Here is a 27,418-nt window from a genome sequence, read left to right on the forward strand (position 1 = left end):
ATTGTAGTCAAGGGTTTCTACCAAATTCCATACGACTGTCGCAGAATCCGAGGTGCTCAAAGCTGGCCCACCCTAGGTATCGATTGTTGCCCCTCACCTCATAACTCGGAGCTCCCCTGGGGGAGCAGTTGAATAATCCAAAGCTGCTTGCCGAGTAGGGACTAGCGGCAAGCCCCCGGCTACCATGCTCAGTTAGTCCCGAGACGTTGACCCCACGTTGGAGGTCGGAGCTTCCAGGCAGGCCCACCAGAATTCTGGACCCTGCGGCCGAACATCTGGCCAGAAGACCAGAAGGGAGGAGGCACACGACACCATCATCAAACGTCCAGGTCACCTCATAACACCCACGCCCTTCCTTCTCTCTTCAATCAAGCTGCTTGTCACTTGGCAGTCAATCACTTCCTCACATCTTCATTGACATCTCCAGACCGATCACCCTTTCATTACCTGTCTGGAAACCTGGTACCGGTAAGTTGTCTAGCTCCCTTCCCTTGTTCCTTTGTTTTGTGGCCCGCGCCAACAGCAACTACTCTCCTATCCATTGGCTCCCCCTTCCACAGGGCTACCACAATATGGGTCACTGCGCTCTGCCCGGTGTTAGAACAATGCGTCTACATGGCCCAAACCATGTCATACCACCGTCCATACACTGCTGTGCCTGCAATCAGTGGCATTTGATACCATCAACAATTTGGTTGGTGCAGTGGGTTTTTGGAGGACCACATCAGACAGGACAACACTTCACCTCCCAAGCCCCACGTTTGACAAGGTCCAAGCTTGTGTGGCCCAGTCACTTGCCCTCAGCACCTTATACAAATGTACCTTGCATTCAAGATTCCCCGGCTGAAGCCCTTCTCGGAATGCGTCCAGCACCACCCCAGGCTCTGTGGGCTGCACTCGTCCCTGTTTTCCTTTGTCTTGTCAAGCCATACATGAGCGGGAGGATATACCAGCATGTCACTGACTCATCTACAGGCTTTGTCAAGAACCATTGCCAGTTCCACTCTCCACTCTTCAAGGTCTCCTTGACTCTAGTCATCGCCATCGCCGCCATGTCTAAGCCTCTCTTTGCTACCGTGAAGTCCGTCTTGAGCGGGGATACCTTGATTCTTGCCAATCCTCAAAACCCAACAGCTGAGCGGACTCTTTCTCTCGCCTACGTGAGCGCCCCTCGGCTCAGCAAGGATGGCGATGAGCCATTTGCGTTCCAGTCCCGAGAGTTCCTGAGGAATCTTGTCGTGGGAAAGCCCATTAAGTTCACCGTCTTGTACACGGTACCGACCTCGGGGCGCGAGTACGGCACTGCGGAGCTTCAGGATAGTACCCAGTTCCCTGATGAGTTGGTCAAGAATGGCTGGGTCAAGGTCCGCGAGGATGCTGGCAAAAAGGAAGACAACGAGGACCTTCTGCAAAGACTCGATCAGCTCCGCGAGCTCGAGACCAAGGCCAAGAATGAGGGCAACGGGCTCTGGGCCGGCACAGGCGGCGTGATCGAGGTCCAGAATGACCTTGGTCACCCGCAGTTCCTGGACGGGTTGAAAGGCAAGACACTGGATGGCGTTGTTGAGCGTGTGTTCAGCGGTGATCGCCTCCTGGTTCGCATCTTGCTTTCAGACAAGAAGCACCTGCAAGTCATGACGCTTGTCGCTGGTATACGTACTCCATCCACGGCCAGGACAATTGTCTCGACGGGCCAGACGCAGCCATCCGAAGAATTTGGCGACGAGGCCAAGGCCTTCGTCGAGAAGCGGCTGCTCCAGCGGTCCGTCAAGGTGGAGGTTGCAGGAGCAAGCCCTCAAGGCCAACTCATTGCTACGGTTCTGCACCCCAACGGAAACATCGCTGAGTTCCTCCTCGCCGAAGGTCTTGCTCGGTGCAATGACTTCCACGTCACCATGCTCGGAGACAGGATGCCCTCCCTGCGCGCTGCGGAGAAGAAGGCCCAGTCATCCAATCTCAAGCTGCACAAGCACCATGTCGCCAAGGAGGCGGCAAAGGAATCCGAAATGACAGTCTCGAAGATCATCAGCGCCGACACCATCATTGTGAGGAACAAGAACGGCGAGGAAAAGCGAATCAACCTGAGCAGCGTTCGTGGGCCCCGCACAAACGAGTCATCCGAGGCCCCGTTCAGGGATGAGGCCAAGGAATTCCTGCGCAAGAAGCTGATCGGGAAACACGTCAAAGTGGCAGTTGACGGGTCGAAGCCGGCTTCAGATGGGTACGAAGCGCGAGAAGTTGCCACGGTGACCCAGAACGGCAAGAACATCGGTCTACAGCTTGTACAGGAGGGTTGGGCTTCGGTCATCCGCCACCGCAAGGACGACACCGACCGTGCCTCCAACTATGATGAGCTGTTGGCCGCGCAGGAGAAGGCCAAGGAGGAAAAGAAGGGTATGTGGGCCGGCAAGCCACCAAAATCCAAGGTTCTGGTCGACGCTTCCGAGAGCCTTCAGAGAGCGAAGATGAACCTCGGCTCCCTTCAACGGCAAAAGAGGATCCCCGCAGTGGTCGACTTCTGCAAGTCCGGGTCCAGGTTCACCGTGCTCATTCCCCGTGAAGGCGTCAAACTCACGTTGGTCCTGGGCGGAATCCGTGCCCCCCGAGCAGGCCGCTCGCCCGAAGAGAAGGGCGAGCCTTTCGGCAACGAGGCCCTGGATCTTGCAAACAAGAGGTGCAACCAGCGAGATGTCGAGGTCGATATCCACGACACGGACAAGATCGGAGGTTTCATCGGTGACCTGTACGTCGGCCGCGAGAGCTTTGCCAAGCTACTTGTCGAGGAGGGATTTGCTTCAGTGCACCAGTACTCGGCAGAAAAGTCCGGCAACGCTGCGGAGTTGAACGCTGCGGAGCGCAAGGCCAAGGAGGGACGCAAGGGGATCTGGCACGACTGGGACCCATCTCAGGATGAGCAGGAGGAGGAGGCCGCCCCCACTGAGACTGCGGCTGCCGATGCTCCTGTCAACATCAAGCGAGAGTACCGCGACATTGTCATCACCAACATTGACCAGAATGGCAAGATCAAGATCCAGGAGGTTGGCAAGGGCACTGCGGCGCTTGAGCAGATGATGTCCACCTTCAGGAAGTTCCACCTTGATTCCAAGAACAATGTGGGCCTGAAGGACACACCCAAGGCGGGCGACATTGTCTCGGCCAAGTTCACTGAGGATGGACAGTGGTACCGAGCACGCATACGATCCAACGACCGGGCCAACAAGATTGCGGAGGTGGTGTACATTGACTACGGAAACACGGAGAAGATCCCCTGGGCGAAGCTGCGGCCGCTCAACCAGGCCGAGTTTGGCACGCAGAAGGTGCGGGCTCAGGCCATCGATGCGTCGCTGTCCCTGGTGCAACTGCCCACGGCGCCCGAGTACCTGAACGACACGATCGGCTTCATCGGGGAGGTGACGGAGGGCAAGACGATGGTGGCCTCGTTCGACCTTGTCGACCAGAAGGAGGGTGTCAGCTACATCACGATCTACGAGTCGAGCGGATCGCCCAAGCCGCACGAGTCTCTGAACCGCGAGGTCCTGCTCAACGGGCTGGGCTTGGTGCCCAAGAAGCTCAAGGCATGGGAGAGGAGCCCGGTCTTTGCTGATACTCTGAAGGAGTACAAGAAGGCCGAGACCGCAGCCAAGAACGACCGTCTGGGAATCTGGGAGTATGGCGATCTCACTGAGGACTAAAGAGGCAGACTTACACTTACGGCCTCCAACAAGGTGAGAGGTCGCGGGATGAGGGATTTGGGGGTTGGGGGGGTTTGGAAGCGGGCGGGAGCACCCATGAAGATCATCAGGTGCCTGCGACTGTGGGACACAACCCTCGACCCTGCGCAGCTCCAGTTCAATAAAAGTTAGCGAGGCAGCTCTGACAGCATTGCATCGCATCGTTTTGGCATTGTTACATAGTAGTGTGTAGAAATATTATGATTGCCAAGCCCGTTCATCCGGCCCAGGGTGAGAGTGTCCGGTGTTAGCATGGCAGGTTTGGGCGAGCGGCTCAACGCTCGCGCTTCGGGTTAGGAGGGCCGAGCTAAGTGGTCCAGCGGAGGGCCATGGTATTTATAAATGACATGCTGTCCCGGAGCTTCCGCGCTTCCGCCCAAGTGATACACGCGCGGTGGATCTTGAAGGGTGGAAAGGTGCGTGCAGTCTGGTAGTGCAGACAGAGAACACGGCTGGCAACCAAGAAAGAATCGTAACCGTGGGAAGGGCTAGTCGAGGCCCTAATCTGCATACCCAACAGGTCCGTGGAGAAGCGCAACTAGCACCCGTGCCGGAATGCAAATTGCTGCTGTTCCTGCTAGGCTGCTGGGGCGGGGTGACCCCGGCCTGCCCTGCCCCTCAACGGTCTGGTCTGAGGTGGTTGTCGCCGACACCTGGACCTGTGGTCTGTTGCACATGAAATGAGGACCGCGAGGGGATGTGGAATCAGGGGACGACCACGGTGCAAAACAAGTATAGCCAAGGCCTGGCCGACAGCGCCCAATTGACTGACACAAGGGCCTGCTAGGTACGGGATGTATAGATACTGGCTGCATGTACTCCGTACTCCATACACACGAGGTGCCCCGAGCTCAGTGTCAGAGCCATGGTGGGGGGGCGATATCGTCATGGGCCCGTAAATCTGACTTGCCAGAGAAGTGTGGCCATTGGGAAGGCATAGGACGCCCAGCAGGTGGCAGAAGCTCCAAGTCACCCCGCCATCAATCAATAAATACCTCTCCTGTCTTGTCGCACCTCCCTACTAGTCTCGCACTCCCGTCAAGACACCTTACTCAGTCCACATCTCTGTCCCATCCTTCCACTCTTCCTAACCCAACAAAGACAAAACTCCCAGCCAGGACCCAACACCCCACGCACATTCATCATGTCGAACTCCCTGGACCAGCTCAAGGCCGCCGGCACCGTCGTCGTCTCCGACTCTGGCGACTTCGCCTCCATCGGCAAATACAAGCCCCAGGATGCCACCACCAACCCCTCGCTCATCCTGGCTGCCTCCAAGAAGCCCGAGTATGCGAAGCTGATTGACGAGGCCGTCCAGTACGCCAAGCAGTCCGGCGGCGACGTCGACACACAGGTGGACGCCGCCCTCGACCGCCTGCTGGTCGAGTTCGGCAAGGAGATCCTCAACATCATCCCCGGCAAGGTCTCCACAGAGGTCGACGCCAGCCTCTCCTTCGACACCAAGGCCTCCGTTGAGAAGGCCCTGCACATCATCGACGTAAGACCAGAGAGCGACCACCCCCCTGCCTTGCGAGAACAAGAAGAACCCCCACACGTACTGACGCCTCACCCCAACAGCTCTACAAGCAACAGGGTATCTCCAAGGACCGTGTCCTGATCAAGATCGCCTCGACATGGGAGGGCATCAAGGCTGCCGAGATCCTGCAGCGTGACCACGGTGTCAACACCAACCTGACCCTCATGTTCAGCCTGACCCAGGCCATCGCTGCCGCCGAGGCCGGTGCCTTCCTGATCTCTCCTTTCGTCGGCCGTATCCTGGACTGGTTCAAGGCCCACACCAAGAAGGAGTACGCCAAGGAGGAGGACCCCGGTGTCGAGTCGGTCAAGGCCATCTTCAACTACTACAAGAAGTTCGGCTACAAGACCATCGTCATGGGTGCCTCCTTCCGCAACACGGGCGAGATCACCGAGCTGGCTGGATGTGACTACCTGACCATCTCCGTAAGTTCCCCTGAAGAGGGGGGGCACGCGCCCCACCTCATTCCGATCCCGGAGTCCTCGTACAAGAGATACTGACGTTTCTGCCAACCTAGCCCAACCTGCTCGAGGAGCTCATGAACTCGGACGCCTCGGTCCCCAAGAAGCTGGACGCCTCCGCCGCCTCCTCGCTCAACATTGAGAAGAAGTCGTACATCAGCAACGAGCCTTTGTTCCGCTTTGACTTCAACGAGGACCAGATGGCCGTTGAGAAGCTGCGCGAGGGTATCAGCAAGTTCGCCGCTGATGCCGTCACGCTCAAGGATATCATCAAGTCCAAGATCCAGGCATAAGGGCTTTTCTTTTAAAACAAAAAGTTGATTGGTGGTATAAGTAAACATGAGGATGGGAAATGATACCGTATATAGCATTTGCTTAAGAGGATGTCAACAAGACTCCTATGGCCCAAATTGAATCAATTGGTTTGCCAGAACGATCCCGAGTGCTGCTTCACACGCCTGTGCCGTGCTCCCACATCCAAGGGCAAGGCCAACACGTATTGGTTATCCCAGAAAGCATCAGGTATAAAGAAGATCTTGGTGAGGTGGTTTTGAATAAGCCCGTCGATCTGGTTAGTGATCAGATGGGGAACTTGACAGGAATTCCATACAGTCAACTTCATGGTGGTGCCTGTATTTGTATAATGAAGACTACTAATAGGAATGCCAGTTAAGTTCTCCTCTAACAGTGGTCTGGTCTTTCATATACCTGTAATTATCAATTCGATTCAATCCTTTGAGCCCGGTTATTATCCAAAACCGGGCCTGGGCCTGTTTACGAAACCCTCCCAGAACGCCTGCAATGCCCAACTTCCTCCTGTTCGTACGCTGGTTCCAAAGCCCATGATGCAATTTTCCTCTTCAACCGCGCCCTTTTGGTGGACCTCATATCTCTTTTCGCTCATGGCTTTGTGCCCTTAGCGCACGAGACCTGCGTGATACCGTGTACAATGCCCTCGGGGCGCGCCTCTATCACCAGCGCCGACAGCTTCCGACCGTACACGCATCCAGAGTCTAGGCCGAACGTGTGGCCCTTGCCGTTGCCGTAGGTATCGGGCACCTTGAGCCCGCTCTTGGCATCGTGCCCGTACACGATTGTCAGTCCGCTCAGCTCCTTCTCGACGTCGGTCTGCTCCCGCGCCTTCTTGCCCTTCTTGTGCTTCTTCTGCGAGCTCTCTGGTGGCGCAGGCCTATCGTGGCCATCGTTGGTCGCGTCTGGAGCGGCGGCGGCGGCAGGGGGGGTCTCCTCCTCTGCTTCCTCCTCCATAGCCAGCGTGGTCTTTGCCAGCCGCTGCTGGAAGCGGTTCCACTCCTTCCACCACATGATGCCCTCCCTGCCTTCAGTGGGGACCGCAACATCGTCGCCGCCGTGCTCGAAGCTCATGCCTTCCGCCTCCATGATCTTCTGCACGAACTCGTCGATCATTTCCTCGTCGATCTGCTGGGCGGCGGCGATGCTACCCCTGCCTTTCCGGTTATTGGCCTTATCCTCAAGGAATCTTCTCACCGCCTTCCGCCTCAGCTCGTCCACGGGGTACACGAGCGAGCGCATCGACATGACGGCCTGCGGGTCCTGGTCGGCCAGGGACACGTTGGGCACGAGCCCGCCGTGGACGACGACCATGTTCTCGAAAGTGGGCGGCAGGCCCTTGTCCGAGGGGATACGGCCGACCTTGAGGATCACGGGGAGCTGCGACAGCCACTGGATCTGGCGCTTGGACAGCGAGCGCGCGGTCTGGAACTCGGGCTTGTCGCCGCGGTCAAGCAGGGCCTCGTGGGCCAGGTACTCCTCCTTGGCGGCCTTGGGGTCCTTGCCCTGGTCGTTCTCGTCCTGCTTCTCCTCCTGGTCCTTGTCGTACACTTTCGTCTCGAGGTCCACGGCATCGATCGCTGATTTCTGCGGCTTCGGGTCCTCGTTCATGGTCGCCAGCACGGACAGCACGCGGTCCTCGTGGTTGCCCCTTACGGCGTGGGCGCCCAGCTCGATCGCCAAATCCACCACGCCCGCCGAGTCTGGGCCTTTGTTGATGAGGTCACCCGTGAGGATCAGATGGTCATGGGCCTTGTCGAAGTGGATCTTTGCCAGGATGTCGTCCAGCGCCGATTTCTGGCCGTGGACGTCGCCTACGATCACGAGACGCCTCGTCTGCCCATCCCGACTGGGTATGAACTTCTTGGGTAGCTCTGCCACGATCTTATCCGGCATCCCTTTTATCGGCGGCCTGTGTGAATTGCCATAGCTCATGGCTGATATACCGGCGAACACAGACGACAGGTCGTCGTCGGGCTCGATAGCCAATGGTTCGGGCTCGGGCCAGAAGAGCGAGTATGTAGTGGATGATACCCTGCTGTAGCTGAGGAGGAGTGTGAAGGTCAGGATGGCGAGGACTGCAATCAGGATTCGGGGAAGTCGCGAGGAGGAGTGGTGCCCGGAGAATATAGACATGGTGGTTGTGTTTTGGTGGCGCGGGCGGCGCTTAGGCGAGGCTGATACGGTACGTTTGCCGTCACGTCGTCATAGGGTGGGCAGAGACCACGTGGTGCAAGATGTTCGACAGGCGCGAGGAGTATGACTCCCAAATTATGTCGATGGCAAGGTTCGTGATAATGCTGGTGTAGCTGCTGACATTTAGGCCAATATGGTCATACAACGGACTTGGAAACCTCGGGATGTCCGTGGGGAGTGGGTGTGCCGAACTCCCGGGCGCAAGCAAGCCTACGAGTATGAAAATCGATGTCCAAGCATAGGCAGAAGGGACTGGTGTTGAAGACAAGGCAACAAGAAGTCAGACACAATCGCGAGATGTGAGAACAAACACCAACAAGAATGTTGCAGTCAGCAAAGAGGAATGAGCCCGGGCATTCTCCTGCCAGCAGGATATGAATGTTGTTGACATTGTGAGGAGAAATTGAGCCAAGATCATCAGCCACTTTCTCGGACTGCCTGGGCTGCCTGGGCTGCCGCTCGGTTGGTTTCCACAAGGCTCGGCCCCATAAGGCAAAAGGGACCACGCGACTGCCTGGTACCACGGATTTGGCAGCTGGGGTTGCTGGGTTCAGACCCGGTCTCCAATTCGACCACAATCAATGTACGAGAAGACCTCTGGCAACATCACAGATGCCCTTAGGTTAGAAAGAATGCTCGGGTCCTTGTTTCCAGAGCCCTTCTTTTTTATTCGCAAAAATCTGGCTATGATGACTCTCAGTATACATAAGCAGGTGCCGCCTTCCCATCCAATATGTCCAAGTACAAGTATAGGCATAGTCCATAAATCGGGCCCAGAAAAGAGCGGCATGGCTGGGTCGGATCTGCCCACCAAATCAACCGCAACAAGGCACAGACCCCTTGCTGGGCAAGGATTCTAGCGGTGTGAACGCATATTCGTCTGAATACGAAGCAGGGCACGCACATTACGCACTCAAGCCTCTGCCCTTTCACAACAAAACCGGCCGACACGATGCGAGACTGGTTGGACTCGAATTGCATCCCGAAGAGGGTTGACAGACCCATTTCCTCCCTCTTGCCCCTGTGTGGTCATGAACGACCCGGGCGGTTGTGGCATGAGAAACCTTGGTCCACTGGCGAGCGGAGAGTTGATACTAGCTCATCCCATGGCACGTAAAAGGTTTCTTTTCCAGGAACCCGCAGCGCCATCCCATGCAAGCACCTCCAAATCCGACTCTCTGCCGTCATTGAGCAGCTTCTTGGAGGCATTCATTCCATGTGCTTCCTTGGTCACGACTTTTTCGACTCGAGCTCGCTCCGGTACTTTGCGTTCTCCAGGTCCCTCCAGTCTGGTGGTGCCTTGCCATCGCCGGATGTCTCGCCTCTTGTGCCGCCGAACGCAGACTTGCCGGCGTACAGCTGGTATCCCTCGCCCGTGCTGTCGCTCTCCTGCAGGCTCTTGAAAGCCGCGGGCTGGTTGCCGCGGAAGCGCTTGCGCATGTCGATCATGCCGCGGCGGCACTCGCCAAAGCCCTTTTTCAGCTGTTGGCATTTCGTGGGGAGCGTCTCGGCGAGTGGTGAGCGGAGGCAGTCAGAGGCCGAGTTCCGCTGGACCATGACGCACTCGGACTCCTGGAGGCATTGCGCCAGGGCGGCTCCTGGCAAGAGGTGGGCTGATGTCAGCTGGGGGACCTGAAGCTTCCGCGGGGTTGGGCCCGTTTAGGGCTGGCAGGTGCGTACTTATTTCCTTACATGAGCTCGGCATGGCGACCAGAGATCTGCAGAACCAGAAATTCCTGTGGTGGTTGTGGTCAAGAGGTTGTCGCAGGCGCAGAGCAGGGCCGCGGCTGGGCTGGGCTGGGCGGGCTACATCAGAACTCTCGGTGGCCCAAGCTCTTTCGTTCGGGAGAGCGGATGCGTGCAGCCTGTCAGGAGTGGTCTGATTCTATCACACGCTTACACTCCCAACGCTCCTCCCTACCATGACGCCTCCAATACACACCGATCGATTGCAATTCTTCAATGTTATTATACATGTCAACTTCTACTGCCTCCGTGGTCCCAGGCCCCAGGCCCTGCGTCGCCCGCATTTAGAAGCATCAGCCGTTGCGCCGGCTCACCGGGTCGTATGCGACGGCAGCTCATAATATACTGGCCCAGTGGCATGCAGCTCGCTCGCCGGTGGAGGAGGGCTCCGCAGCTCAGCCATTCTAACTGGCATGTGTGTCTGCTGTGGCATCTGATGCGGCGTCTGGCGTGGCACCTCTCCCGAATACAAAGCAGGAGGCTTCCAGTCACCTGCACCGTAAGGAGGGGCCTCGATTCTGGCAAAGGCGCCTTGCCTCGCCTTCTGCTGTCTTCGGCGCATGTACCAAATGCTCGCGCCAACTCCGATAAGTATACCGGCGATGGCCACTCCAATCCCTGTGCCAATTTGTGCCCCCATCGACAGTCCAGCGCTTGACGCTGAAGATGTCTCTGCCGTCGCCGCAGTCGTTGAGGCAGCCACGCCATCCAACACTATTTCCGCCGTCTCGTCAGACGGCCTTGACGTTGACTCTGCAGAGGCTGCTGTCGTGGTTGCGTCCGGTGATGTTGCCGTTGATACGTCGGAGGAAGCCTCTGTCGATGTCTCCGGGTTCGTCCTTGTTGTCATGCTTGACAGAGACGTTATCGATGGGGTCGCGGTGGGACTCGCCGACGTGCTGAGAGCGACGGTGGTTGCCGCGCGCTCAGATATGTCGAAAGACCAATTGTCAGAGTTGGCGCCCTTGCCCACGGCCGCGCCTGCGCTGGGCTTCAAGTTGAACCAGCACGGCGTGTCAGAGCCGGACCACGATAATTTAATGAGGGCAGTGCTGTTGAAGCCACCCACGCCTTGGGTTTGTTTTTCTGTCGCGAATCATCAGCACTAATCCCCCTCCCCCGGAGAGTCGCCTCGGAGGGAGTAGACTTACGCGAGACACTGCCACTTGCCGCTCTGCAAAACGTATAGAGGTATGGCGCCTCGAATTCTGAGGTGTACTGCACCTGCACATAATCGTTATAGTGGAGGGTCGCGCCTTGAGTTGGGAACAGAAATTCGACGCCGTTCGAGGGGGTTGCGGCAGACACAGACGCGATCAGTGAAGCCAGGAAAAGAGCGGACGCCATAAGATATGGCAAGTGTGAGGCCATTGTGACTGGCAACTCCCTCGAAATCAACCGCTTGAATTGCTCAAGTGAACAAAGCGAAGAAGATATTATGAGACAGAAGGTGACCACGAGGTACCTTCTGTCCTATCGAGATCATTTTCCTTCATATCCTGGCCTCTGAGCCAGGCAGGCTTGCAGTACGCCCGGAAGGGGCCTGCTCACTCTTGGTGGGGGCCAAGAGCTCAGCTCATCTCCTGCCCCTGATCCTGCGTCCAATCATGCATATAAGCCGCTAGGATCCAATGTAGGATTTTCCGATTAACGGTTTGGAGGGCCTGGACTGCCTGCCTTGGTTTGATGATCATTTCGCATGGCCATCCTTCTGCGAGTTTGTGGTGATGTGGTGCAAGATCTCTGGGCAGGCTGTCCATGGTTCCACGCTCACGTTTTTCCGTGTCACAACACCGCGCTCTCCACGGCCAAGGACGTCTCAAGCTTCAGTGGAATGAGGTGCGTGTGCAGGAAGACAAGCATGAAAATTATGACCTTGTACGGCTTTAGCTTTGGACTAGCCCATCTCCCGCAGCCCACTCGAAGAGCCCGACCGAGAGAAAAAGACCGCTCAACTTCGCGACGATTAGCACTGGGTACGACATAGTCAGTGTGGATTTTCGAGGCCACGTAGATAGGCCGTCTAGGGCTCAATACAGCCCTGCCAGGACATGCTTGACGAGGAAGAGACTTATCAAGCTGTCAACCGTGCCGAGCGAACGGTAATCCGTGTGTCAGCATCTTGCCTTCTTATGCGGCTCCTCCCATCTCAGCACGATATTCCTACGGGGGTGTCATGCAGTCAGCACGTCGCGCGGCTGGGACATATCCCAGCCAATGTCTCATCAATATCCGATAAGAACGATTACCGAGCTCGCACTCATGGGACCGGGCCTCTCAGCATAATGACTGGACCGGAGTAGAGCTCTCAAGGCCTAGAACCAAATAATATTCACATCACTCATATCGCGTGACAATATGCGGCTTAGTGTGACCGTGAAACTAATGAAACAATGAGCAAACCAACAAGACTGACCTGACAGACGGTTGCTCGACGATTTTGGCGTGCACATATGGTGCTGTGTTATCATGAAGAGATCAATGACAACGCTGGATGCCACAATACGTGCTTTCTGCTGCTAATAGAGGGCCTGCTAGTATCTGACGGTATCACACCTGGGCATTGTCATGCAGGGCTCCAGACCGAGGCAATACTTCGGGATCAGAAGAAAATGACCCAGGCGCAAAGCACTGGGAAGTGGGCCATTGAGCTCTTTTCATGCCCCGAAAGTTGCTGTATGACTTCCAAGACACCCAATGTCTCTCGTCACCGAATATGGTACTCCATTTTCATTAAAGGGGTGCGTCCTTGAAATCCAACTCCAATGTTGAATAACTGACTTTGTCGCAGTTGCAAACTTGGACAAGTTCTTCAATTTCTTCGCCACCGAATCCAGATGTTATTCTAGAAAAGGTGTACTATGAATCAGCGTGGCATGGTTTTGTCTTCCCAAATGATTGTCGTTTTGATCCGGAGATGGCTCGAAGATCCATTTCCATCCTCGAACATCAGTGTCCATCGAGGATACTTTCACCATTTCAGCAAGGATTGATCATAGACGTTGCCATTATATTCTCACTATTGCTTTGGCAATGTTTGAATGGAAGCTACTTACTCTGACCTTTCGCCATGGAACACAGTCTAGCGACCACTTCAAGGGCACCTGGGGTTCCAAGGTTGTTATTACATCACCGATTCGCGATATCGTCATCATCAAGAGATTTCAATTTGTTTCCCCATTTCGATACTCATTTCCCACCATAGTATCTCCTTTTCAACGCTTACCCTCTCGGCGGCTATCTTAGTTTGGAGTGGAGTCGTTTTGTCGGACCCAGAAAGGGTTGCCGGCAGTCACACTGTGAGAAGGATTTTAATATTCTCAGGGCTTCAAGAGTCTTCGCAGGGTCTTTCGCAGTCGACCCAATCTTATTGTATAATCTAAAAGTGCTTGTAAAACCCCAGCCTCACTTGGGAAAGGGGACATATGCTCAAGGTCATAGTGTCTTACGAAAGTATACCCGAGAGTAGCCGTCCTCTACTTTTCTCTCCACCTCAACAAACCCCATCCTTGGATACATGACAATGTTTTCCGTCATTTTCTCGTTTGTGAACAACGTCAGCGCCGCCCGGCCTCTATCGCGAGCCATTCGCTCTGCGAAGGCCATGAGCAATGTTCCGTAGCCACGGCCCTGAGCAGCCTGATCAACGACGAGATTGTTAACTTTGACGGAACCATCACCAGGGTCCGAGAGTAATATAGATCCCATCACCTTGCCGTCTTCGTGCCGGCGGAGCGCGAAGACCTCTTGGGAGTGGGAGGTGATGATGGCGTGATAATTGGCGATCATTGGTGCTGGCTTTTGACCACCCATACGCGGGACGTATTTCGAGTAAGCAGCGATAACAATCTGCTTGATTGCTTCCGCGTCTGAAGGAAGTGCTTTCTCTATTCCAACTTCGTCATTTGTGGCTGTCACAGCCTCCAAGGCGTCTGCGGTGTTTGACATTGCTCTTGTGGAGGCGGGGAACACGGACATGGGATCTAGAGTACAGTGGGCCGATGAGGATAACTGATCCAACTACGGATATGATTTTTGGAATCACACAGATACCCAAGTATATAAAAGTGGGAAAGCGAGCATCTGCCCAGCAAAGATACCTGCGTGATTGGGGGGAGATGAGGCTCAATGGGCTGGAAGAGTCACAAGGAAGGCCTGTACCCCGCTGCAGCAACTGGACAGGTTCAGGATGTGGGACAAGCTTCAAAGTTAGATGCTTGGTCCCAGCTATATTCGCGCTGCCACTCTGTCTTTTGATGTTTCGTTTCATTAATTGATTCTCGTTTTCCATCTGTGGTTGATGAGATAAGAGAATATGCCGATGCGGCTACTACGCATCCTGAAGTCCTCCCCTTGTCGGCCCGTGCTATTTAGCAGGTCACGATCTCGTTTGTTATCGCAATTAAGCAGACAAACTACTCCACCAACTAAGAACGGACTAGCGATACTTAAAAACTCTAGATATCATAATCCAAGCAATAACATGCAAAACACGCATGTGTGTGTGCCTAGGTAGTCAAGAACAGACTTGCCAATGTATTCTCGGGATTGGCAGAATTGCACCACCTATTTGGCCCTTATAATTGTGCAGATACACAAGATTTCCCCAATACTCATGGATGCTGGAGATTTTGTATCGTCAAATCCTTTAAATTTGATCAAATATTTATCACCCACTCCGGCCCAGGCAGGTTGAGAACTGCAGTTGGGCACGAGATTAAGGCAAGGTCCCCCGTTGGCACTACGAGTCAGGGGTGTTGCAGGAACGAATGGCCCGTGGGAGAGACCCTTGCCCCTTGTGCCTGTGCCCGCTTACCCTTCCCAAGGTTCCCAACGGTGCAACAGCAACTCGCCTCGAGGAATGTAGATTTCGCATGTGACAGAAATAGACTGGTACGCTCATCACCAACAATCCCACACGCTAGACCTCGATTCTCGTCGCTCCCCTCACCGTCATCCTATCGCATCATGTCGCGCCTTTAGAAACAAGAACCTTTACTCGAACAGATAATCCCACCGGTTTCGCGCATCATTGCGCCGTGATTCGCAACCGCAACTCGCGCTGACGACGATGCCTGTCCCGTTCCTTGGGCGCCTCGCCATGTAAGCTCCTAGCTCCAGCGCCAAACACCTGGGAGTGCCGTTCGAGCCTCTGACATCATACGCAAGAACCGAATATGTTGCCGTCATAGGGTCCTTCATCTTTGTCGGCCTCGAGGTCATCATCCGAGTCCTCACTTTCGCATTGCGTGCGCCGAGTCCCAACCCCTTGAACGATTCAACCCCCCTGACTTCGAAACAGCGTCACCTCTTATTTCCCTTTGCTACAGGGCTTCTCGACGCTTGTTTAACAAATGGGGACCAGAAAGTCATAAAAAGGAGTCGGAGAGGAAAAATGGTTCGTCGCCGTGCCACGTTCTGCCAGCAGTCACCATCAGGATCCCCCGTTGACGATGTATTATTTAGAGGTGTCGAAATCCATAAGAAACGCGACCGACTTTGTCGAACTATGCGAGCTATTCGGTTATACAGCTGAGGAACATGTAGTGCAGACTGATGATGGGTACTTACTGGGCGTTCACCGGCTCGCATGGAAACGAGGCGAGGAAGACGTCAAGGTCAATTCCGGTCCCACCGGCGTTCAGAAGCGTGTCGTCTACATGCATCATGGTCTCTTGATGAATAGTGAGGTCTGGGTCTGCCTCACGGACGCTCAAAAGATCTTGCCCTTTGTCCTGGTGGAGAGAGGTTTTGATGTCTGGGTATGTCGCTGTCATGAACTGACACAGAAGCCGCGCAGATGTGCTGACCACCCCCAACAGCTTGGAAACAACCGGGGCAACAAGTACTCCAAGAAGTCTGTCCGTTCGACTCCGACATCTCTTGAGTTCTGGGACTTCTCCATCGACGAATTCGCCTTTCATGATATTCCAAACAGCATACAGTATATCCTGAGCAGCACCGGACAACCGTCACTGTCTTACATTGGTTTCTCTCAAGGGACAGCTCAGGCCTTTGCGGCTTTGTCCATCCACCCAAAGCTGAATCAGCAGGTCAACGTTTTCATTGCGCTGGCGCCAGCCATGTCGCCTCCGGGACTGGCCAACGGAATCGCTGATGCTCTGATCAAGGCGTCACCTCAGGTCCTGTTCCTCATGTTTGGTCGCCGGTCCATCCTCAGCTCCGCTCCACTGTGGGAATCACTCGTTTACCCTCCATTGTACATCAAGATCCTCGATATGGGCATGAAGTTCTTATTCAACTGGAAAGGCAACAACATCGCCCAAGTTCAAAAGCTCGCCGCATACCCCCACCTCTACTCATTTACTTCCACCAAATCCGTTGTCCACTGGTTTCAAATCATCCGCACCAAGTCTTTCCAGATGTTCGATGACGACCCACCCTTGACCATCGGTACGAATTCTCGTTTTACAAAGGTGGCAAAATATCCCACTCGCAACATCAAGACGCCTATCGTGCTGGTGTACGGCGGCAGTGATTCGCTGGTTGATATCAAGGCGATGCTCCGGGAGCTGCCACCAACCACAGTCGCCACCGAGATCCCTCACTATGAGCATCTCGACTTCCTTTGGGCAAAGGACGTTGCCGCTCAAGTCTTCCCCCACGTATTCGATGCTCTCGACAGCTTCACAGATGCGGAGCATACCAAGGACGAGTTCGAAAGTTACCGCCGCGCAAGGCACCAGAGTCTGAGCAGAAGCAACACGTTCTGGAGGAATGCGCGCTCCCAAAACGGCAGCGATGTTAACGCAAGCGATGTCGACAGCGCGATTGGCAGTGCCGTGAAGCTGCCGCATCAGGCTCGGGAGGGAGTCATTCGGAATTTTCAATACAGCGATGACGACTCGTACGTGACTGAGACGAGTGAGCCGGGTGCGAGGAGCCCGAACCTTCTCCACCCGAACAAGAGCTCCCTCTCTGTGGGCCTGGACATTGCTCAAGACAGGCGGGGAAGTAGTGGCAGTCTATCATCCACATCCAAGACCAGTGGTACTACCAAAAGGTCGCTCCACACAGGGAAGGGAATCAGTTTTGGGAAGGTGGCAAGTGCAGATGTGAGCACTACCGATGTGACGGGGATCGCAACTGCTAGTCCCCAACAGGCAAGCACAGATGATGGGGCGAGAAATCGCTTGCGGATGGTATCGGGGCAGCGGTAGCATTTTTTCAGTTGGCTAGAAATTCTGAGGTATATATGAGCCCTGATGTGGTATTTCCGAAATAATAAGGACGATTTAGTTGCCTCGATTCGACGCCTTCTGCAACAGGTGAAGACAGCAGTCTGCTAGGTAATACTAGGGTCCCGAGTAACTAAAGCCTGATCATGCTCACTGACGCGCCTTGAAACTTACTCTGGTTGTACGAATACTTGAGGATAATCAAAATTGTGGAAATTCAGTGTAGGAAAAGACTCAATCTGCTAGTTTGAAGTCAGACCCGAGTCCGAGCGGCCTCCGAGCGCACAAAATTCTCCCAGTGACGCATGCCAGCGATCCAGTAGAGAGTTCCGCCAGGCTTCACCGGCACAGTTGACAGGTCCGTACACCGCTCAAAGGCCTCGGGATCAGTGAGGCCTGAAGCCTGCCTACTCACTTGCCTAGAAAGCACGAGTATGCGAGTCGTGGCCCCCGTTTCCCCCTGGAATATGGAGGCCTGCTGCAAGGCCATGTCCCAGTACCTCACTGCAGTCGCATAATCAGACCTCGTGTGATGAATCTTGGCCCGCACGATGCAGATGCGAAACTTTCCGAGCCTCATGAGCTCGTCCCACCGCGCCTCTGCCTGGGAACAAACGTGTTCCGCCTCCTCGGTTCGTCCCTGTGCGAGTAGCACTTCGGCCATGGAAGCCTCCAAGAGGGACTTGCCTGACTTGGCCGGGTCATTCATATCCCGTGACCTTCGGGCGAATTCGATCCGCAGGTATGCCTCGGCGTCGTAGGGCTTGTCGAGCTCTAGTAGCGTATCCGCCAGCTCGGAGATGAGGTCCCGGCGGTCCTCGTCAAAATCAAGGCCGTGGTGTTGCGCGGCTAGGTCGTAAGACCTCTTCAGATGGGTGTGTGCTTCTGCGAACCTCCCCCGGGCTCTCAGAACTCGACCAAGCATCACGTCCCTGCGAAAGTATACGACATGCTCCATCAGCGAGGGCTCGTCGTCGCCCAGGTGGCGCCAATGGCCTAGGATCTGCTCGGCCTGGATGAGATCATCAACCTGAATCGAGTTGAGAGCCCGCTGCAACACCACATGGCCCATGGCGGCATTGTCACGTTGACTTTGAGGAGCTTGCTGCTGCTGATTGACGAGCTTGTCGACCTCGCCGACAGCGATCTCGTGATTGCCTTCAAGCCGGTGAAGCAGAGACCTTGCTGAATTAAGGCGCAATAACACAAAACAGTGTTCGCCATGCTTGATGTTCAGATATTTCATGGCCGCATCCGCGTGGGAAATCATGGAACGTTTCCAGGCCATCGTGGGGAAGCGTGAGGCCTCGAGTACTGTGAGAATAAAGTCGACTCTGACGGCGGAATCTAGGCTTTTCAAACCATCTCCGTGAAATTCTGCAGTATGCTGAAGGTGTGGCAGGATCAAGCTTAGATCGAGATTCCTAAGTACTGCTGTGAGTAGGAGAGGCCGACAGTGCCTCCAAAGGGCCCAACTATGGACTTACCTGGACTCGATATACTTCCAGGGACAAGCTCTATAGGCAACAATTAGGGCCTGAGATTTCCAGAAGGCCAAGGCTTCTGTGGTGAGATCTCTGTGGATACTCTTGACAGCTTCCACATCCAAGATATAGCCTTGATCTGCCTTATTCAACATAGCTGTTGTCAGGGAATCGAGTGCGTGACTGAGTCTTGGAGAATCAGAAAGCAGGCCAGCGATCTCTGGGGCAAGGCCCATTGAAGTCGCGCCCACCTCTTCGACCTCCCCACACAGAGTCCATCGCTTCCGAGGTGAAGCCCCGCGGCGGAGAAATCCGTGGGTGATCTCGCAGGCTGGTGACAAGAACGACAACAGCAGCCCCAGTCTTGCGTCGCCTACCATCGAACCGCTGCAAGTGACGCTCTTCAAACGCTGGGAAGGATGAGCCACCATGGTTTGTGGTCGTTGCTTTGAGGATCAAGTTGACTGTTTTCCAGGAAAGACATCAGCAACGGAGAGTATGCCCGTAAAGTAAATAAAAGTTACATGGGGATTTCAGAGAACTGCAAATGGGCAGGTAGGCCAACATCACTTCCACCAGGGTTCATTCTAATTTTCAAATGTTATCGGAGGGATGGAGAAAATAATTTTAAACATCCTCAAAGGGGGAGTGATTACCGTAAAGCAGTCCAGAGGCGAACGACAAGGAGTTTCACTGTCTCTCAATTAATCAGCGGTAGGGGAGAGATGAAACTATTCTCTCATCTATTGACAATGGCCAACACCTGGGCATACAGACAAGTCCCATGATAACGTGCGGGGTTGCCACACGATCATTGGTGAGACCTGGAGAGCCTATGCCCGATTTTCTAATTCTGTGAGACCTTCGATGGATATGGGGCGATCTGTCTAGCCAACCAGGGCAGCAAACGCCAACATGGGCTGTAACCAACCTCGGAAGTTTTTCACATGCGGCTTTGCAACTGAAGTGGCTTCGTTTTCAACGCGCATGCATACAAAGTATATGTGGGGCTTGCAGACAGTAGCAGACAATGAAGCAACCTGAGAGTCGAATAATGATTTCAAAGTGAACCAGGGTGCTGGTATCTCTTATTCAGTATATGAAAGTTTGCAAACTAAATTTTCAGAACGTGCAGATTTGGCTGCGACTGTCAAGGCGCACGCGTTTATTCTTCACCAGCACTGGAGCGACATCTGAACACACTGGCGTGAGGACGGAAACCCTTTCAGCGTAAGGTGAGGTGAATTGTTTCTCTTATCAGTTCTTATTTACCAGGTCAAGTTGCAAATGGAAACCTATGCACAAATAAAGATACAAACAATCAAATCAACCTCCCGATAGAATATTCGGCAGGTATATTAGCCAGGGGCGTCACCGTCGGTACACTCTCATACTCGGAGTTAGAGTGCACGGTCCTATTCGTCAGGACTGGCATTTTTCTGACGGGAATCAGCTCGCTGATCTGCTGTGCGATGCTGAGCAGGCGATCCTCGCTCCAAGGCAACCCGAGAATCTCCATCCCAATTGGGACGCCGATGGGTGCGTCGTCACTCGGGGCTGAGAAGCCTGCCGGGACAACGACAACGGGACTGCCAGTCAGCGCTGCCAAAATCCCGTTGCGTCCAGACTGAGACGGCGAGCCTGTCTTGACGACAAGGTTCTTCTGCTCTGGGTAGATAAGCGCGTCGAGCTTGTTCGTGGAGAAGGTCTTCTGGAGTGCGTTGGCGAGGTTTTGTATACCCCGTTGTGCTGTGAAATAGCTGGTGTTGGAAGTGGACGAGACAAGAGACAAGTTGACAAAAGAGTACTGGTTTGGAATGACGAGGAATTTGTCGCTTTTGTAAAGGTCCGCGAAGCTGGCGGGTTTGTCGCCACTCAAATTTGGTCCTGCCAGATACTCATCCAACAGCTCACGATATTCGTACGCCTGGACGTCCAAGCTTGAACTGATCGCCGTGGCATTGTACACGGGCTCGATGACGTTCACGACAGTTACGCCGGCCGCTTCCAGTCTTGACACCATGGAAGCCATGACTTCATTCACAGGCGTCACCTCCGACGAATCCGTAAAGTTGAAGAAGCCCCGGACCAAACCAAGCCTCAACCCATTCAACACAGGGCCCCCACGCAGGGCAGCAACGTAATCCATCCCGGCAACCTCGGGCGGGATCGAAGCCGTAGTATTATCGCGCTCATCATACTTAACGCTAGCCATGACCGTCATGGCGAAAGCCAGGTCCCGCACCGTCCTTGCCATTGCGCCGACGGCATCCTGCGTGAAGCTAATCGGAATGACGCCCGCACGGGAGATCAGGCCCCTTGTGGGACGAAAGCTGAACAGCGAGTTGGACGCCGCAGGGCTGCGCAGGCTATTGACTGTATCTGTCCCCGTGGCGAACACTGCGAGGCTGGCGGCCACGGCGGCCCCGGACCCGCCGCTGCTGCCGCCCGGGGTGCGAGTCTGGTCATAAGGGTTGAGGGTCTGGCCGCCCAGGGACGACACGCTGAGGCCTTCAAGGGCGAGCTCGTGCAGGTTCGTCTTGCCCAGGATGACGGCACCGGATGCCTTGAGAGCTTTGATCGTCGGTGCATCCTCTGCGGGCGTATTGTTTGCCAGCGCGAGGCAAGAGCCCGTGGTGTTCATTGGCATGGAGTCGTAGTTGTCCTTGACAAGGACAGGAACGCAGAGCAAGGAACCTGTAATATTCCCTTGCGAGATCCTGAGGTCTATGCTCTCTGCCACTGACAGTGCTTCTGTGTTCAAAGCTGTAATGGCATTGATAGCAGGGTTGAAGGCCTCTATACGGGCGAGATGTGCTGAAACCACCTCGCGGCAAGTTGTCAGGCCAGTAAAGAGGGCATTATGTATCCCATCGATAGTGGCTTCTCTGATGTCGAACGGGTCACTGAGAGCTGCTGAGCCGGCCTGGCAGCCACAGAGGAGCAGGGACAGAAGCATTCTCTGTGATATTAGAGGCCTGTTCACGTGGCCCCTCATGATGGGCTTGGGGGACTGGACCGAACCAAGCCTGAGGAAGCTTAAATGCGACGAGAGAAATCGGGGTATACGCCCGTTTCTGAATCGAGTATGCCGTCAAGGACATCATGGAAGCCAGCTTGTTGGAGGCTGCTGATAATGAATGACGCTGAGCACCACTGCCGAGTGGGTGTGTCCGGTGCCGGTTGCATGGATGCGTCTCCGCTTTATTTATCGGCTCGGGGCGGCCTTTTGAACGACTGGCTTGGCAGCCGGAGCAATACTATGTCCTCAGGGAGCACCATGATGACTTAAATGGTCTTGAGAGACAGCAGGCAATTGAGCTACTCGCTCGATTTCTGGGGTCTAGCTTGCTATGATGCAGAGTGGTGGTCACCTTGCGAGAAGCCATCGACATGGCCTTTCATCAAAAGCACTTGAGGACAAGGTCTGGCCGCAGCTGGCCTACCTAGGTACCCCGACGCATTGTGGCACCTTGGGAAAACACCAACTCGGTGCCATCCATGCTGGCTTGAGTGTGCATGGACTGTGTAGTGTAGTAAGACTTGCGCGTAGGCATCTTGTCAGTAATTATTCTTGTAATTTTTGTATTAGAGGAAACATTACCTGCCAAGTTTGTTTACTTAGTCGTGGGTCGTTGAGGAGCAACAGGCTGACTGCCAGAGCAGACAAGGGCAAAACAAATGAAGGAATGGAATATCGAGTCGGCACTGCGTGAAACCTCGCCACGTTCAGGGAAGTTCCTCATCGACGACGACCCGAGCGGACGGCAACTGCCACGTACCATGCGAGGGGCGGTCCTGATGCTGCCGGGAAGAAGAGCCCTTGCGAGGTACCAGGACTGCCAGGGTGCGAGCCTCTAGAGCCGGATGAGGCTTGTTGGAATGGTGGGTGCCCGCTCCTTTCAGTCCGACCTTCTTCGGAGAGTAAAAGACGAGGATGAGACGCCAGACCAATTGGAAATTGCAGCCCGACAGACAGCCTGCAGCGCCAACCAGGGAAGTGAATCCCAAACGAACCGGGCAGCGGGAGCGGGTCCTCGACTTGTGGATATTGAAGAAGTAGTCTTTTTCCTTGAATTCGGAAATGCCGCGAGGGATCATGTGTTGCTTCTTCTTCTCTCCCCCCCTCCTCCTCGTCCTCCTCGTCCATCTGCTGGGACTCTACGATGAACGAGGACCCGGTCCATACCCAGGAACCCAAGGCAAGTACTTACTCCGTAAGCATGGACGACTCATGGCGCTGGGCTGCGGCCACAATTGGCTTGGGGCAGAAAAGGCAATCTCCAAGCCACGACCCAGACCCAGGAACCAGGAACCGAGGCTTGGCTCGTGTCTTGTTCTGGTAAAGAAATCGCGTCGTGTCGTAGGTGTGGGTATGACAAGGCTATTGTGCGTGCACACTGTGATGGCACGGATGGGCGAGTGACCCGAGACCAGGGACTGGCAGGGATGGAGGTGGTGACGAGATCTCGGTAATGCCTGTCAGGGTCCACTATTCCCGCGAGATTAACGAGGTGGCCAGTGCACATGCTTCCTCCCTGGCCCCGCATGTTTTCTCTCATGAACTCTGCTCTCTTATTAGTCTCTCTACCACCACCCAATGGACGCATTGCGTCCTCCGTCCAGATGCAGCAACCCACAGGCTGCCGTCGTGTTCTTGGTGCTGCTCCCAGGCCCTACCTTGCAGCCCCTTGACGGTGACTCGGCTGCCTCCGAAAGTCTACTGTCAGGGCAAGGCACGAGCAGGTGATGCACTCGCTGGAGTCACTGCATTGCATCACCTGCACGTCGGCATGTGGCTGCTGCCATGCCGTTGGCGGCTCTTGAACTGTCAACCTGGACGGCCTCAACAACATCCTCCACCCCTTCGTCCATCCCGAAGATCGCAAGTACTACGTCTGGCGCCACACAACACCGTCGGCCGTTGTCCGTTGTCCCACACAAGCACAGGCCTTGTTGAGAACAGACTGCGCCCTCCCACGGCTACGAGGAACCGGATCGACCATGGACGTGCACGCTTGCTGGCTTGTGCTGGCAGGCTGGCTCACGGATCTCAGTACCGATCAGCGGTGCGATCCGATTCTGATCATTTCCAGCGCCCTGGGTCCTGGGTTACATCGCGGACAAGCTGCCAGGACAATCTGCATTGCCACAATACCACCGTGCCACCGGCTACGTCTCATCTTCTGCGGCTCTACACTTGGCCATCACACCCATTCACCCGCAAACCCAGAGACACTCGCCGTCCACACCGTCGCTTGTGCCACCTCCCAGACCAAGCCGGCGACGCCTCACACGACGGCCGCGTGGATGGGAGAACGTGTCTGCTCAGGGCAGAAAAAGAAGGTCATCTCCCTCCTCCCCGCCCAACGATACCAAGATTCACAGCTGGATTTTCAACCGCCTACCCTTTCCAGGACTCGTGTTGAACGCCTCCCGTCAAATGAGAAGCAGCCCTCGCCCCTGGAGCTAGGAGACTAATGCGCGGCCGAGTGCTCAACATGTCATGCTGAGATAGATGCAGTCCAATCACTGACCTACCGGTCCCAGCCGATCCTCCCGCTAAAGAAGCCGGAGCTAGGACCAGGGGCTGTCAGATGCACGGGCGTGGATGATCTGGAGCCTCGAGGCCAAGAAGTCACGGACTAGGGAATTCCATTAGACATCAAACCTCCTCGTTATTATGATTATGATTATGGTTATGGTTGTTGTTATTATTATTATTATTATTATTATTGCGGACCAGCTAGCCTGGTATGATAGTGCCAAGACCGGCGAATCGGGAGAGCGGGAAAAGCCAAATAGACGAGCTGAACTCGAGGCAACCAACATTGTTCGAGGGTGGGTCCTTGATAATGTGGGGGAAGAAGGAGGCTTGCCCGGGGCTGGAAGGTCCCAAAGCCTGAAACTTTTGCATCTATTGCACAGCCTAGCGGCAGCTGGTCCGAGCAGATACAGAGCCAGAGAACAGAAAGGAAGAAGAAGAAAAACGGAGTCTGGGCGATCCCTACGCCCACCTCCACCCTTCATCGCGAGGGCGAAAGGCCAAGATGAACGCCCAGGATGAGGCTGCATACTCCGTACCTAGGCAGCTAGCTGCTTCTGGACGCCCATGGGTCCCGAGAGGAGCGCCCTATCGTCCACTGTGTACTCGACCGTCGAGCCAATATGGGCGCTGGGGCATGGGGAATCTCTTGTGAGCATCTCCCAAAAAGCTCATCACCCCTGAACCTCGCCTTCCCGATCGATCTAGTTCGTCTTTTGACCCCATCCACATTCTAGCTTTTCTGCTAAACGGCCCACCCTTTCCGTCATCACTCCCCTGAGTTAGCTTCGTTCTTGACGCTTGCCACTGATAGGGATGGATGGAGGGAAGAGTCTCGGTGGAGTCTCGGTGGAGTTGTGGCCATGAACTATATGAGTAGACGCCGTCCCGCGTCCTTGTGGCTGGTTAGTAGTCCATATTATCTGCGTGTAACTGGGTACATTGAGATGTCAAGTTGACACTTGTGTGCGCCGCCTTCATAAGTCCTTCGTTTGCTACACTCTCATCCAAACCGCAGCCCTGGAGTATTCTTGCCTCTGTTGTCTCTCCCTTGTTGTCGTCTTCCTGCCTATGATCTGTCGCTGTCTGCCTTCGTTCTCGCAGATCACCACACTCGCTCAACATGGGTTTGCTCGGCCTTGGCTATCGTCGACCAGCCCGGGTCGACAGTAATCGACAGTCTCTTGCTTCTACGGATGACTCTGTCCGGTCTGGTAGCTCTGGATCCTCCGCCGGCATCCCAGTTGCTCTGACCTTCGACAAGATCATCGACGGTGGTACCTGTCCGGTGAGATGTTCCCATAAGAATACGTATCAAGACACATTGGATCTCTGACAGGTCATGAATAGCCATGCACCATCCGCGACTTCATGAACTACCTCATATACGTTGAGATGTCAGCAGAGAACCTGCAGTTCTTCTTGTGGCATCGGGACTATGTCCAACGCTTCAACAGCGCGACCACCAGTGACATAGCTCTTGCGCCAGAATGGACACAGGACGAGCAGAATGAGACTTTCAACAAGTTACAAAAGGAACATCGCGATGGGCTCAAGCGAGATCCAACGGCCACAGCCGGTATCTTCAAAGGAACGGACTTCGAAAAGTCTGGTCCCATGAGCCCTGCGAGCATGGACAAGGCAGTGCCCATCTTCTCAAGTAATAATCCATTCAACACGCCGCCGCGGACACCCAATGGGGATACCACGTCGACTTTCGCGGGCCAAGACTCAACGAGCTACCGCAACCAAGCCCAAGAGGCATTTGCCGCGGCGGGGACCAGGGCACCTTGTAAGTGACAACAAGCACTTGCTCCTAGAGGTTCCTATCTGCAGGCGTACATCCTTGCAAGACAGAGTGGTGCTGACAGGAGATATCACAGTCACGATCCAACCATTCCGCGAAGAGATCGACCGTGTGATAGCCACATACGTGATGGACGGTGCGCCGAGAGAACTGAACCTGTCAGCGCGCGAGCGCAAGCAACTCCTCATCGCCCTGAGCCACACAACACACCCAACGGCGTTTCGCCAGGTGGCGTGGTCGGTGGAAAGCACCCTCCGTATGCAGGCGCACCCGAATTTCATCCGATGTGAGTACAAACCTACTCCTGTTCCACCAGTTGGCATCCTCAGGATACAACAGTCCACCCGGGCCTCGCACAGATTCACTCACGCACATTAGGGAGCATCTGCAACGGAAATACGGCGCGCGTCAAGTTCGCCAACATCCTCGGGGCGTTCTTGATCGTCGGCTCGCTAGCAGCATTCATCCTGCTCACGCTGTCGTCCGTACCACGCGGCTACCGTGCGATCCCCGCCGCGGGCCTCGTGCTGGGCGTCAGCACGCAGGTGGCGGCGCTCAAAGGAATGTGTGTCGTGCTCCACGGCCTCCACCACAGACACGTGCGCCCCTGGGAGCTCTTTGTCGACGAGGAGGTCCTGGACGACATGTCTTCGACCAGCGGCAGCGCCGGCAAGGCGGCGCAGCTTGGCAAGAAGTCGTTTGACAGCTTCGGGAGCTCGAATAGCTACGAGGATGAGCCGTGGGTCATAAAGTACCAGAAGCGGAATGTCGTGCGCAAGGTCTTTGACCGTGAGGTGTGGATCCAGGAGCCAGCGCTGAGGAGCATCCAGGACACCATCTTCGTGCAATCCATGATAGTGGCTGTGGTGTCTGCCGGGGCACTAGCTGCGGTCTTTGTCTGTGTGCCTGGTGGTCATTTTTACTAAAGGGGAAAACTGGCTCGGAGTCTTGTGTCAATGTTTCGGGGTATTTTGGCCGTTGGGCAAATAGTCTTAGTTGTCATGTGGAGCATTCTTTGGGGACTGTAAGGCGTTCTGTATGTATATTATGTGCTTGTTATACTTGGGGTGTGTACAAATGCCCTGCTGTGGTCTTTCATTGGGGATGGAAAAGGGATGTAATACCAACGGTTGGGATCATGACCGAACGACCCGGAGGAGATTCGGCTCAAGGACAGCTTTTCGGGGGGTTACCTGGGTTTCAGCAGATGGTCTTGCCAAACGGAGAGTTTCCAACGTCCCGCCGGTGTGGCCCTGGAGTGAGTGTTGATTACGCCTTACGTTGCCAGTCCATGAAGCAAGCACTTTACCTTCCTGGGCGTTCCTCAGCCCCGCGGGCACCCCCGGGCGCTGACCCCTGGTCCCTGGCGCTTCCCCAAGCGAGCCCGTGGTGCCTCGGGCCCT

General features: G+C 55.0%; 9 protein-coding genes across 9 annotated transcripts; 4 read left to right on the forward strand and 5 right to left on the reverse strand.

Moving 5' to 3' along the window:
* Positions 1 to 269: 269 nt before the first annotated feature.
* Positions 270 to 3,947, forward strand: KVR01_003326 (uncharacterized protein). Its single transcript, XM_044782831.1, has 2 exons — positions 270 to 468; positions 976 to 3,947. Exon 2 carries the CDS (start codon positions 1,053 to 1,055, stop codon positions 3,690 to 3,692), a length of 2,640 nt encoding a protein of 879 aa, XP_044648341.1. The 5' UTR covers positions 270 to 468; positions 976 to 1,052; the 3' UTR covers positions 3,693 to 3,947.
* Positions 3,948 to 4,625: 678 nt separating this feature from the next.
* Positions 4,626 to 8,855, forward strand: KVR01_003122 (sedoheptulose-7-phosphate:D-glyceraldehyde-3-phosphate transaldolase TAL1). The gene is made up of 3 exons (XM_044793390.1): positions 4,626 to 5,229; positions 5,310 to 5,693; positions 5,786 to 8,855. The coding sequence occupies exons 1-3, from the start codon at positions 4,876 to 4,878 to the stop codon at positions 6,020 to 6,022; spliced, it is 975 nt and encodes a 324-aa protein (XP_044648137.1). The 5' UTR covers positions 4,626 to 4,875; the 3' UTR covers positions 6,023 to 8,855.
* KVR01_003019 (uncharacterized protein) lies at positions 6,630 to 8,174 on the reverse strand (the record flags this gene model as incomplete). Its single annotated transcript, XM_044790665.1, has 1 exon — positions 6,630 to 8,174. One exon carries the CDS (start codon positions 8,172 to 8,174, stop codon positions 6,630 to 6,632), a length of 1,545 nt encoding a protein of 514 aa, XP_044648034.1.
* Positions 8,856 to 10,158: 1,303 nt separating the features above from the next.
* Positions 10,159 to 11,967, reverse strand: KVR01_002302 (uncharacterized protein). Its single transcript, XM_044792180.1, has 2 exons — positions 11,132 to 11,967; positions 10,159 to 11,066 (listed from the first exon to the last, which is right to left on the reverse strand). Exons 1-2 carry the CDS (start codon positions 11,349 to 11,351, stop codon positions 10,291 to 10,293), a joined length of 996 nt encoding a protein of 331 aa, XP_044647317.1. The 5' UTR covers positions 11,352 to 11,967; the 3' UTR covers positions 10,159 to 10,290.
* A 1,392-nt stretch (positions 11,968 to 13,359) lies between these two features.
* KVR01_002965 (uncharacterized protein) lies at positions 13,360 to 13,946 on the reverse strand (the record flags this gene model as incomplete). The annotated part of the gene is made up of 2 exons (XM_044789534.1): positions 13,430 to 13,946; positions 13,360 to 13,388 (listed from the first exon to the last, which is right to left on the reverse strand). The coding sequence occupies exons 1-2, from the start codon at positions 13,926 to 13,928 to the stop codon at positions 13,360 to 13,362; spliced, it is 528 nt and encodes a 175-aa protein (XP_044647980.1). The 5' UTR covers positions 13,929 to 13,946.
* A 1,105-nt stretch (positions 13,947 to 15,051) lies between these two features.
* Positions 15,052 to 17,161, forward strand: KVR01_002791 (sterol esterase; the record flags this gene model as incomplete). The annotated part of the gene is made up of 5 exons (XM_044782881.1): positions 15,052 to 15,083; positions 15,150 to 15,229; positions 15,283 to 15,378; positions 15,447 to 15,742; positions 15,803 to 17,161. 5 exons carry the CDS (start codon positions 15,052 to 15,054, stop codon positions 17,159 to 17,161), a joined length of 1,863 nt encoding a protein of 620 aa, XP_044647806.1.
* A 271-nt stretch (positions 17,162 to 17,432) lies between these two features.
* KVR01_002252 (uncharacterized protein) lies at positions 17,433 to 18,425 on the reverse strand (the record flags this gene model as incomplete). The annotated part of the gene is made up of 1 exon (XM_044791126.1): positions 17,433 to 18,425. One exon carries the CDS (start codon positions 18,423 to 18,425, stop codon positions 17,433 to 17,435), a length of 993 nt encoding a protein of 330 aa, XP_044647267.1.
* A 1,474-nt stretch (positions 18,426 to 19,899) lies between these two features.
* On the reverse strand, positions 19,900 to 22,867 carry KVR01_002512 (uncharacterized protein). Its single transcript, XM_044794771.1, has 2 exons — positions 22,268 to 22,867; positions 19,900 to 22,205 (listed from the first exon to the last, which is right to left on the reverse strand). The coding sequence occupies exon 2, from the start codon at positions 21,659 to 21,661 to the stop codon at positions 19,985 to 19,987; it is 1,677 nt and encodes a 558-aa protein (XP_044647527.1). The 5' UTR covers positions 21,662 to 22,205; positions 22,268 to 22,867; the 3' UTR covers positions 19,900 to 19,984.
* Positions 22,868 to 23,266: 399 nt separating this feature from the next.
* On the forward strand, positions 23,267 to 27,238 carry KVR01_002100 (uncharacterized protein). Its single transcript, XM_044789278.1, has 5 exons — positions 23,267 to 24,859; positions 25,023 to 25,496; positions 25,559 to 26,000; positions 26,092 to 26,301; positions 26,394 to 27,238. Exons 2-5 carry the CDS (start codon positions 25,332 to 25,334, stop codon positions 26,939 to 26,941), a joined length of 1,365 nt encoding a protein of 454 aa, XP_044647115.1. The 5' UTR covers positions 23,267 to 24,859; positions 25,023 to 25,331; the 3' UTR covers positions 26,942 to 27,238.
* The last annotated feature ends 180 nt before the right edge of the window (positions 27,239 to 27,418 follow it).

The sequence above is a fragment of the Diaporthe batatas genome (assembly GCF_019321695.1).
Source record: "Diaporthe batatas strain CRI 302-4 chromosome Unknown Contig00003, whole genome shotgun sequence".
In the NCBI taxonomy this organism is placed as follows: domain Eukaryota; kingdom Fungi; phylum Ascomycota; class Sordariomycetes; order Diaporthales; family Diaporthaceae; genus Diaporthe; species Diaporthe batatas.

Bases quoted from the DNA above. Each gene is read 5' to 3' on its own strand.
- KVR01_003326 (XM_044782831.1), top strand. From the start codon at position 1,053: ATGTCTAAGCCTCTCTTTGCTACCGTGAAGTCCGTCTTGAGCGGGGAT.
- KVR01_003122 (XM_044793390.1), top strand. From the start codon at position 4,876: ATGTCGAACTCCCTGGACCAGCTCAAGGCCGCCGGCACCGTCGTCGTC. The intron at 5,230-5,309 runs GTAAGACCAGAG...TCACCCCAACAG, and splicing joins AGGCCCTGCACATCATCGAC to CTCTACAAGCAACAGGGTAT. The intron at 5,694-5,785 runs GTAAGTTCCCCT...CTGCCAACCTAG, and splicing joins GTGACTACCTGACCATCTCC to CCCAACCTGCTCGAGGAGCT.
- KVR01_002302 (XM_044792180.1), bottom strand. From the start codon at position 11,351: ATGGCCTCACACTTGCCATATCTTATGGCGTCCGCTCTTTTCCTGGCT. The intron at 11,067-11,131 runs GTAAGTCTACTC...GATTCGCGACAG, and splicing joins GGCAAGTGGCAGTGTCTCGC to AAAAACAAACCCAAGGCGTG.
- KVR01_002512 (XM_044794771.1), bottom strand. From the start codon at position 21,661: ATGAGGGGCCACGTGAACAGGCCTCTAATATCACAGAGAATGCTTCTG.
- KVR01_002100 (XM_044789278.1), top strand. From the start codon at position 25,332: ATGGGTTTGCTCGGCCTTGGCTATCGTCGACCAGCCCGGGTCGACAGT. The intron at 26,001-26,091 runs GTAAGTGACAAC...GAGATATCACAG, and splicing joins GGCGGGGACCAGGGCACCTT to TCACGATCCAACCATTCCGC. The intron at 26,302-26,393 runs GTGAGTACAAAC...CACGCACATTAG, and splicing joins GCACCCGAATTTCATCCGAT to GGAGCATCTGCAACGGAAAT.